At 41.7% G+C, this 11,753-nt stretch overlaps 1 protein-coding gene across 2 annotated transcripts in view; it reads right to left on the bottom strand.

The window, feature by feature from the left end:
* The window catches only part of LOC102139329 (uncharacterized), a 45,362-nt gene extending 34,770 nt beyond the window's left edge, over positions 1–10,592 (bottom strand). For both annotated transcript variants that reach the window (XM_074026589.1, XM_015440430.4), the window contains exon 1: positions 10,427–10,592. In XM_074026589.1, the coding sequence (XP_073882690.1) occupies positions 10,427–10,429 (3 nt within the window). In that variant the 5' untranslated portion in view covers positions 10,430–10,592. The remainder of the gene's footprint in view (positions 1–10,426) is intronic.
* Positions 10,593–11,753: the final 1,161 nt, after the last annotated feature.

The following is an 11,753-nucleotide window of genomic DNA, read 5'->3' on the forward strand; positions in this document are numbered from 1 at the left end:
TCAGGAGTTTGAGACCAGCCTGGCCAACATGGCGAAACCCCATCTCTAATAAAAATAACAAAAATTAGCCGGGCATGGTGGTGGGCACCTGTAATCCCAGCTACTTGGGAGGCTGAGGCAGGAGAATCGCTTGAACCCAGAAGGCAGAGGTTGCAGTGAGCCAAGATCATGCCATTACACTCTAGCCTGGGTGACAAGAGCAAGACTTTGTCTGGGAAAAAAAAAAGCAGAAAACAGAAAGCTGTTATTAAAAAAAAAATCCATAGATGCACATGAATAAAGCAAGTTCTTAGCTATGAAGAGACTCAGATTCTGACACAATAATAGTGAGAGACTATAGTAACCCACAGACACTAATAGATCATGTTATGCCCAGACCGTTTGTTCCCCAAAGAAGACCACCAGAGTCCAGAGTCAAAGCCAAGCGGCAAGGATCTTTTACTGCAAGTTCGAACTTGGTCCCTCCATTCCACAGCATACAAGAGGGCCCCGAACAATGCGAGTGCTTGCCTTTTATAGCCCGAGGTAAATAGGATAGCAAAGTTACAGAGGAACAAGGGAATTCTTTTGGTTACAGCATTACAATTGGTTTACATTTTAAGTTATACATTTAGTAGTTTTTCTATTGGTTCCCGCGCTTTCAGTAAAACTACAAACGGCTGTGTCCTTATCGGGGATTTTCCAGGTGGTGTTTGTACTGGGCTCAGGAAGTTGAGAGATATATGGTGGGATGTGTTTGTATTGGGCCTGTTTGAGTTGAGAGATATATGGTGGGATGTGTTTGTACTGGGCCTGTTTGAGTTGAGAGATATATGGTGGGATGTGTTTGTACTGGGCCTGTTTGTGTTGAGAGATATATGGTGGGATGTGTTTGTACTGTTGAGCCCGGGGCTGAGGAATATGCCTGATTTCTTTCAAGACCACGCCACTGCACTCCAGCCTGGGCAACAAGAGCGAGACTCCATCTCAAAAAATAAAAAATAAAAAGAAAGAAGAAAAAAAAAAATTAAGAAGTTCTTTAAAACAAATGAGAGCAAAGATGTAACATACCAGAGTTTCTGCAACACAGCTAAGGCACTGTTAGGAGGGAAATTTATACCACTAAATGCTCAAATCAAAAACAAAGAAAGATCTGAATTTAACAACCTAACATTATAAATAACAAAATAAGAGAAGCAAGAGAAAATCAACCACTAAGCTAGCAGAAAAAATAACCCAAATCATATCAGAACTGAAAGAGATTTAGACATGAAAAGTCATATTAAAAAAAAAAAAAAACCAAGAAATTTAGGAGTTAAAGTTTTTAAAAAAATTAGCAAGACAAATAAACCACTAGCAAGATTAGTGAAGAAAAAAAATCCAAATAAACACAATTAGAAATGACAAAAGGGACATTACCACTGACCTCACAAAAATACAAGTAACTATTGAAGTCTACTATGAACACTTCTATACACACACACACACACACACACACACACACACACACACACACACACTTCTTTTCTAAAAGAAATGGATAAATTCCTGGACAAATACATCCTCCCATAACTGAACAACTACAAAGAATCCCTAAATAGACCAATAATAAGCTTCAAAATTGAATTAGTAATAAATAGTCTACCAACCAAAAATAAAAAAAGCCCAGGACCAGACTAATTCACAGGAGAATTCTACCAGATGTACAAAGAAAGGCTGGCATTATACCTTCTAAAACTATTACCAAAAATTGATAAGGGACTTCTCCCCAGCACATTACATAAAAACAGCATTATTCTGATACTAAAACCTGGCAGAGACAGGCTGGTGGCTCACGCCTGTCATCCCAGCACTCTGGAAGGCAAAGGCGGGCGGATCATGAGGTCAGGATTTCGAAACAAGCCTGGCCAACATGGTGAAACCCCGTCTCTACTAAAAATACAAAAAATAAGCCGGGCATGGTGGCGTGTGCCTCTAATCCCAGCTACTCAGAGGCTGAGGCAGGAGAACTGCTTGAACCTGGGAGGCGGAGGTTGCAGTGAGCCGTTATCGCACCATTGCACTCCAGCCTGGGAGACAGCGTGAGACTCCATCTTGGAGGGAAAAAAAAAATCTGGCAGAGACAAAACAAAATAAGAAAATTTCAAGCTAATAACTTTGATGAACATTGATGCGAAAATCCTCAACAAAATACTGGCAAAGCAAATCCAGCAGCACATCAAAAAGCCAATTCACTATGATAAAGTAGGCCTTATCCCTGGGATGCAGGGTTGGTTCAACATACATAAATCAATAAATGTGATTTATCACATAAACAGAACTACAGGTGAAAACCACAAGGTTAATCTCAATAGATGCAGAAAATGCTTTCAATAAAATTTAACACCCTTTATGTTTAAAACCCTCAACAAACTAGGCATTGAAGGTATATACTTCAAAATAATGAGTTATGTATGACAAATCCACAGCCAACATACTGAATGGACACAAACTGGAAGCATTCCTCCTTGAAAACTGGCACAAGACAAGGATGTCTTCTCTTACCACTTCTATTCGACATAGAATTGGAAGTCCTGACCAGAGCGATCAGACAAGAGAAAGAAATAAAAGGCATCCAAAAAGGAAGAGAGAAAAATCAAACTATTTCTGTCTGCAGATGACATAATTCTGTATCTAGAAAACCCTATAGTCTTGGCTGAAAAGCTCTTTAAACTGACAACAACTTCAGCAAAGTTTCAGGATACAAAATAAATGTATAAAAATTAGCAGCATTCCTGTACATCAACAACGCCCATGCCAAAAATGAAATCAAAAACCAATTCACAATTGCTACAAAAAGAATTAAATATCTAGAAATAAGCAGGGATATAAAAGATTTCTGGAACAAGAATTACAAAATACTTCTTAAAGAAGTCAGAGAACATTTCAAAATACTTATTAAAGAAGTCAGAGATGACACAAACAAATGGAAAACTATTTTATGCTCATGGACACAAAAGATCAATATCATCAAAATGGCCATACTGCCCAAAGAAATTTACAGATTTAATGCTGTTCCTATCAAACCACCAAAAACATTTTTTTAACATAATTAAAAAAAAAAAACTATTTTAAAATTTATATGGAATTGGCCAGGCGCGGTGGCTCACACCTGTAATTCCAGCACTTTGGGAGGCCGAGGCGGGTAGATCACCTGAGGTTAGGAGTTCGAGACTGGCCCGACCAACATGGAGAAACCCTGTCTCTACTAAAAATACAAAAAAATTTAGCTGGGCAGAGTGACGCGTGCCTGTAATCCCAGCTACTTAGGAGGCTGAGGCAGGAAAATTGCTTAAACCTGGGAAGCAGAGGTCGCCATGAGCCAAGATCATGCCATTGCACTCCAGCCTGAGCAACAAGAGTGAAATTCCATCTCATTTAACAACAACAACAACAAAAGAGCCTGAATAGCCAAAGTAATTATAAGCAAAAAGAAAAAAGTTGAAGGCATTACATTAATTGACTTCAAATTATACTAAGCTACCGTAACCAAAGCAATACTAGTACAAAAACAGACTCATAAACTAGTACAGTCTTATAGACCAAGGCCAAAAAATAGCCCAGACATAATAGCACACACCTACAACCATCAGATATTTGACAAAGCTGACAAGAAGAATGTGGAAAGAATTCCCTATTTAATAAATGGTGCTAGCCGGGCACGGTGGCTCAAGCCTGTAATCCCAGCACTTTGGGAGGCTGAGACGGGCGGATCACAAGGTCAGGAGATCAAGACCATCCTGGCTAACACGGTGAAACCCCGTCTCTACTAAAAAATACAAAAAACTAGCCGGGCGAGGTGGCGGGCGCCTGTGGTCCCAGCTACTCCGGAGGCTGAGGCAGGAGAATGGCGTAAACCCGGGAGGCGGAGCTTGCAGTGAGCTGAGATGCGGCCACTGCACTCCAGCCTGGGCGACAGAGCCAGACTCAGTCTCAAAAAAATAAATAAATAAAACATAAAAATAAAAATAAATGGTGCTAGGTAACTAGCTAGCACTATGTAGAAGACTGAAACTGAACCCCTTCATTGTACCATATAAAAAAATCAACTCAAGATGAATTAAAGACTTTAATGTAAAACTTAAAGTTATTAAAAAAAAAAAAACAAAAAAACCCTGAAAGATAACCTAGGACATGCCATTTTAGACATAGAAACTGGCAAAGATTTCATGATGACGATACCAAAAGCAAATGCAACAAAACCAAAAATTGACAAATGGAACCTAATTAAACAAGAGCTTCTTCACATCAAATATATATATATATATATATATATCTCAACAGGGTAAACACACAACCTACAGAATAAAAGGTATTTGCAGACTATGTTACCAAAAAAGTTCTAATATCTAGACTCCATAAGGAATGTAAACAGATTTACAAGAAAAAGCAAACAATCTTATGAAAAAGTAGGCAAAAAACACGAACAGATGCTTTTCAAAAGACATACATGTGACTAACAAGCACATGAAAGAAATATTCATCACTAATCATTAGAGAAATGCAAAGAAAAACCACAATGACATACCATCTCAGACAAGTCAGAATGACTATTATTAAAAAGTCAAAAAATGACAGATGGTGGCAAGGTTGTAGAGAAAAGAGGATACTTATACACTGCTGGTAGGAGTGTAAATCAGTTCAACCATTGTGAAAAGCAGTGTGGCCAATTCCTCACAGAATTAAAAACAGAATTACCATTTGACCCAGCAACCTCATAAATGGGTATAAACCCAAAGAAAGATAAGTTATTCTGTCATAAAGACACATGCACATGCATGTTCACTGCAGCACTATTTACAATAGTAAAGACACAGAATCAATCTAAATGCTATTCAATGGTAGACTGAATAAAGAAAATACTGTTCAGTTGTCATGGTGGCTCATGCCTGTAATCCCAAACTTTGGGAAGCCAAGGAAAGCAGATTGCCTGATCTCAGGAGTTTGAGACCAACTAAGGCAACATGGGAAAACCCCATTTCTACAAACAACACAAAAAGAAAAACTAGTCAGGTGTAGTGGTGTATGCATGTAGTCTAAGCTACCTGAAGGGCTGAGTTAGAAGAATTGCTTGAGCTCAGAATGTTGAGGCCATACTGAGCCAAGATCATGCCAATGCACTCCAGCCTAGGTGACAGAGTGAGACCCTGTCTCCACGAAAAATAAAATAAAACAAAAATTTAAAAAATACATATGGTACATGTACATCATGGAATACTGTGTGGCCATAAAAATGAACAAGATAATGTTCTTTGCAGCAACATGGATGGAGGTGACACCCATTATCCTTAGAAAAGTAATGCAGAGGTCAGGTGCGGTGGTTCACACCTGTAATCCTAGCACTCTGAGAGGCCAAGGCAGGCAGATCACGAGGTCAGAAGTTCGAGACCAGCCTGGCCAATATGGTGAAACCTCATCTCTACCAAAAATAAAAAAATTAGCCGGATGTGGTGGCAGGCACCTATAGACCCAGTTACTTGGGAGGCTGAGGCAGGAGAATCACTTGAACCCAGGAGGGGTTCAAGTGAGCTGAGATTGTGCCACTGCACTCCAGCCTGGGCAACAAGAGCAAAACTCTGTCTCAAAAAACAACAACAAAAAAAAAAAAGAAGAAAAAAAAAAAAATCAGCTGAATTTGTCTTCACTGGTCATAGTAAAATACTTCTTAATCAAATTTTACTTAACTTTATTTCCTTCCCACAGACTACTGAACTTTGAGCTACCATCAGTCTGAATAAACATATGACCCCATTTTATATCCCTCCTAAGAACATTCTGACTTCAGGGTAAAACATTCTCTGATCTAGAATCTGATTTTTTAACCCTCCATTTGCCATTATTCTCCCATCATCTTTCTAACCTTGTTAGCTCCTCTCTATGAAGGAAAGTCTTTGTCTTGGCAGTCCTTAAATATCTTACAGTTTATACTTATTCCTGTTGCAATACTTATTTGGAACTCAAATTGTTTTTACATAAATCAAACTTTGTTTTTATTTTACAAAGTCTATTATTTTTTTTTTTGAGACGGAGTCTCGCTCTGTCACCCAGGCTGGAGTGTAGTGGCGCAATCTCAGCTCACTGCAACCTCCACCTCCCCGGTTCAAGTGATTCTCCTGACTCAGCCTCTCGAGTAGCTGGGATTACAGGCATGTGCCACCATGCCCAGCTAATTTTTTTGTATTTTTAGAAGAGACAGGGTTTAACCGTTGTTAGTCAGGATGGTCTCGATCTCCTGACCTTGTGATCTGCCCGCCTTAGCCTCACAAAGTGCTGGGATTACAGGCGTGAGCCACCATGTCTGGCTGAAGTCTAAAAACTGCCTCAAAACAGTAACAACTTCATCTTCAGTAAGATGCCCCCAGTTTTCTTCCATCTTAATCTTAACTGCATCTGCCTGTGGGTCCCCAGCTTCCCAGGGTTCTGTAGCTTCTCTCAGGATAAAGCCTTCTTCCATGGCTGGGGTGAGCAGGCTGGGACATCTGCAGGGGAGGCTACCCAGAAAGAACTAACTGGGCTTTTAATAACCTCCTTCTGCAGGCTCAACAGTAGCCTTAGCTTGGAGCCACTGGGCTCAAGCTTTAATATCCATGTCATTCGCTTGGTGTTTGAAACTAAGTGTTTGAAAAACCCTGGAAAATTACTCAAACACAACGTTCATATGAGAAAAGAAAATTTGGCCGGGCACAGTGGCTCACACGGGTAATCCTAGCACTTTGAGAGGCCGAGGTGGGCAAATCACCTGAGGTCGAGAGTTCAGGACCAACCTGACCAACATGGGGGAAACCCTGTCTATACTAAAACACAAATTTAGCCAGGCGTGGTGGCACATGCCTGTAATCCCAGCTACTCAGGAGGCTGAGGCAGGAGAATCACTTAAACCCGGGAGGCAGAGGTTGCGGCGAGAAGAGATCGCACCATTGCACTCCAGCCTGGGTAACAAGAGCAAAAACTCTGTCTCAAAAACAAAAAGAAAATTTTACAGTGCTTACATTTCACACCTCAACAAGAAAAGCAAAAACATCTATTCTTTTCAAACAATAAATATGTTATTATATTTTTCCATTAAAAATCAGGTAGTAGGCCGGGCGCGGTGGCTCAAGCCTGTAATCCCAGCACTTTGGGAGGCCGAGACGGGCGGATCACGAGGTCAGGAGATCGAGACCATCCTGGCTAACCCGGTGAAACCCCGTCTCTACTAAAAAGTACAAAAAACCAGCCGGGCGAGGTGGCGGGCGCCTGTAGTCCCAGCTACTCGGGAGGCTGAGGCAGGAGAATGGCGGGAACCCGGGAGGCGGAGCTTGTAGTGAGCTGAGATCTGGCCACTGCACTCCAGCCTGGGCGACAGAGCGAGACTCCGTCTCAAAAAAAAAAAAAAAAAAAAAAAAATCAAGTAGTAAACAATTAGTCACATGCAAACACTTCTAGGAAGTACCAAGTTTCATCTTATAAAATTTAGCATAAAACTCAGAAATCAAAACAACAGGATAAAGAACAGAAATATTCACGGTTACAAATTTACCCTGCAAGAAGAGGAACTGATGTTTTCATGAATCCATGTAACTCACCAATTATTTACCACATTTTATTGTGGAAATGTGTTCATTTTCTACAGTCAAAATGGAAGATCTTTCCTTACTCTCCTTGGTAGCATTCTAAACGCTAAGTCTTGGAAGTCTGTTTGAAAATACCTAGCCATAAAAAACACACCTGAGAAAATTCCCTAATTCACTCTGAAAAAGAAAAAGGTACATGAGAATTTTTAACAAAGGAATATGTGATTCGATTTTTTTTGAAACCCACCACTTGTATGCCCTTTGTAAATATTTTTGCACCTTTCAATCTCTAATAATAAAAATCAATTTACAGTTAAAAAACTATAAGTCCATATAAGTGAACTAATCTTTTCAAGGTGACAAACCCAGGGAGGGGCTGATTAGAAAACAGATGATGTGTCTAACTCATGTGTCAAGTCAGGCCATCCAATCACTTTAGAGATTCTCCCACCCCATCCTGCTCCCTTAATACTCCATGACCACCCTCTCAGTGGTGGTCCAGTGAGTGCCGTGAGTGCCCCAGTGAGTGCCGTAAGTGCATTTTACTTTCCAAGTTCTTGCACCATCTCTCTGGGGTGAGGTTTTTTTTTTTTTTTTTTCTCCTTTACTTTTTGTATACTATTTTTTTTTTCTACATACATTAGAGAATTGAGGGAGCAGAAATTATTTGTTTTTCTCTCAATAGTAGCATCTAATTGGCGGATCAGCAGTGTCTCCAAAAAATGGAAGCTGAGTTGAGTGAAGACAATCTTAACATCTTGAGGGGTTAGCTTTTCAAAGGAAGAGTACACCAGGAATTTATCTCAGCCCCTGGGCATCCACCTGCTCCCTTGAGAAGCCACTTCATACCTCAGGTTATCCTATGATAAAAAATGACCCAGGAACTAATATTCATTAGACACTCCAGCAGACACAGCCATGGTTGATATCTTGATTTATTCACAGACAGTACTGAAACCCAAGACCGGGAAAAAACTAAAGCATGGCTGAGGACACATGGCCCCATGAAAATTCAAAAAAAAAAAAAAAACCTTGACCCCAAAACATTCTCATAAAATTTGTGCCTGGAGAATATCAAAAGAATTATTATTTGCTTTTTTCTCATGGGATATATTTACAACAGAAAATCAATCTTTTTAAATGTGCCATCCAATGCCTTGTCAAAAAATGATTAATGAAATTACGATATCAAAAATGTACACTAAAAGACAAATAGTTAATAATGTGAATTAGGGAGAAGTTGGCATTTGGGATCGTCAGAAAAAAATTGGAAGTTTGGTATTTTACTGCGAGCCAGAGTTAGGCTGGAGGAATGAGTGGTGTGGAGCAGACTTGAGACCCTGTTTGGGACACATGTAAAAAGTGCAGGGGGCAGATGGGTTCCCTGTGAAGTATGAAAATAGTTAAGTGGCAGGCAATTAACTAGAGGTGGCTCTAGTCCCTGGATTCCTACTTTTATTTATTATTATTTTGAGAGGGAGTTTCGCTTTTGTTGCCCAGGCTGGAGCGCAATGGCGTGTTCTCGGTTCACCGAAACCTCTGCCTCCAGCGTTCAAGTGATCCTCCTGCCTCACCTTCTGGAGTGTCTGGGATTACAGGCATGCACCACCACACCCGGCTAATTTTATATTCTTAGTAGAGATGGGGCTTCTCCGTGTCAGGCTGGTCTCGAACTCCCAACCTCAGGTGATCTGCCCGCCTTGGCCTCCCAAAGTGCTGGGAATACAGGAGTGAGCCACCAGGCCCGGCCTTGGATTCCTATTTTAAAAAATCTAACTTAAATGTTGTTTTTTTCCCTGATAAATTACTACATTAGGGGAAACGAAATTCTGGCTTAAACAGCAAACAGCTATAAACCGCCAATTAAGTTCTGACTACATAACCAGCAAATCTGTAAGGTCAAGGTGGAAATTAAGAAACTGCGTAACTGTACCTAACCTATTATTGAATTTGGATTTTTGCATCATGTACCTTATAAGTCTTTTCTTCCAGCCCCTCCCATGGACCACAAACTACAACCCATAGCTGGGTGCTGCACAATTTTAGAACTACATTTTGATTAAATTCTTCAATATTTTTGCGGAGACTCCCACGCATTTTTAATAGAAGAAAAGAGAGGCCGGGTATGGTGGCTCACACCTGTAATCCCAGCACTTTGGGAGGCCGTGGTTCGAGACCAGCCTGGCCAACACAGTGAAACCCAGTCTCTACTAAAAATACAAAAAATTAGCCAGGCGTGGGGACGGGCACCTGTAATCTGTTACCCAGGAGGCTGACGCAGAAGAATTGTATGAGCCCGGGAGGCGGAGGTTGCAGTGAGCCGAGGTGGCGCCACTGCACTCCAGCCTGGGCAACAAATCAAGACGCCATCTCAAAAAAAAAAAAAAAAAAAAAAAAAAAAAGACGGAAGGAAGGAAGGCAGGCAGGCAGAAAGGCAGGAAGGAGAAAATAAATAAAAGAAAATAGAAAGAGAAAAGAGAAACTGGGAACCCCATGGACCAAAGCTCTTCCCATTCATGAACTGGCACGCCGAGTCAGGATTCTCCCCGATGACCCCCCCGTGGTCCCTGCACAATCTAGGAGAGAGGCGGCGCCGCAGGGGTAGAGCTGCCCAGAAAGGGCTCCAGGCCAGGGCACAGTCACTACCCAGGGAAGAGACAGGACGCCTGGGGTCCGGCTATCAGCGCAGCCGCCATCTTATGGCTGAAGGGGACTGAGGCCGAGCTGGGCAAGGAGAACTCCTGGCGCAGATTGTGGAACTGACTGCGGGGAGGCCTGAGTCCCACCACAGCCTCTTCTCGCCTGTTCCAACCAGCCTTTCCCCTCTTTCAGGATGTCGGACCCTGCACTCTTACCATTTCTAGGCTTCCGGGGGGTCCTGGAGTCTTAGCAGTGGATCTCCAAATACCTGCAGGTCACAGGGCCACAGAGGATGGACCTCTAGGAACAGAGGACACAGAGCAGTGACGACGAGATCTGGAGCTCTGGGTGCAGCCAGAGACAAAGACCCCGCCATATCCCGGAAGCCGCCCTTTCCGCTCCAGCTGCGTGCCTGATTGGACGGTTTCTAGCCCAGCGTCCCTGATTGGATGACGTTTAAGACCCGTCCCTTCAGGCCCTGATTGACAGAAGATGTGATTAGATGCTGGGCTGAATGAAGAAAGAGTGACGGCCTAGACTTGCAGCCTTTTCAGGCAGGGCTTCCTCCCTGAGCGGAGCCAGGCCCACCCCCAGAGGTATTTGCCTTTAATCTTGTGTATAAGGTTATATAAATTTATAAATAATATGCTATACGTCCATTCACAAATGAAAATAAGATATGAAGAAAATAGATTGGAGGCAAACTTATTTTGCTATTTAACTTTAACCCTAATGGTCAGGCTGTTATCTGATTTCTTCTGTGGTGTGGGTGACTGTATGAGGGTAAGCACCAGTCACATGTCTACCTGTATTTCTGCGTTAATCAACATGATCTTACCAGACATCCAACTTTAAATCAGGGGAAAAAAAATCAATACCTTTAGGGTGCCCACTGTTAGAAGGTAACTAGTAATCAACCTGTCATTAAATCCTGGCATCCTGTCTGCACTGGGTGCGTGTATTAGTTAGCTATTGAAGCATAACAAACTATCCGAAACTGATTAGCTCATTATTGAAATGCTCAGCCATTTAGGCTGGGCTCAGTGGGGCCATTCTTCTGGTCTCAGCTGACCTCCTCCAGACATATGTCATCAGCTGCTTGTTGACTAAGTAGCTGTGCTTCTGGGGGTGAGCTTCTGCTTCTCGGCCTGTCAACAGGGACACCTTGCTTTTTCTCATAATATCTTATCCTTCAGCTGGCTAACAGAGGCTTTTTCCATGGAGATGGCAGAATTCTGAAATAAAAACAGAAGCATTCAATACCATTTGAGCTCAAGCCCCAGACTAAGCACACTGTCATGTTCATAGTTTTCTACTGTCCTAAGAAAATCAGGTCAGTCAGATCTAGGGCTTGAAAAACAGATTCTATATCTCAATAGAAACAGCCGTAAAAGCACCTGGCAATGGATATAGGAAGGATGAAAAATTGCTACAAGTTTTGCAATCAGTATCAGTCTGCCTTTTTTCTTATGTGGTTTATAGAAGTCTTCTACATTGGCCAGGCATGATGGTTCACACCTGTAATCCCAGCACTTTGGGAGG

Source organism: Macaca fascicularis, chromosome 19, assembly GCF_037993035.2.
Source record: "Macaca fascicularis isolate 582-1 chromosome 19, T2T-MFA8v1.1".
In the NCBI taxonomy this organism is placed as follows: Eukaryota; Metazoa; Chordata; class Mammalia; order Primates; family Cercopithecidae; genus Macaca; species Macaca fascicularis.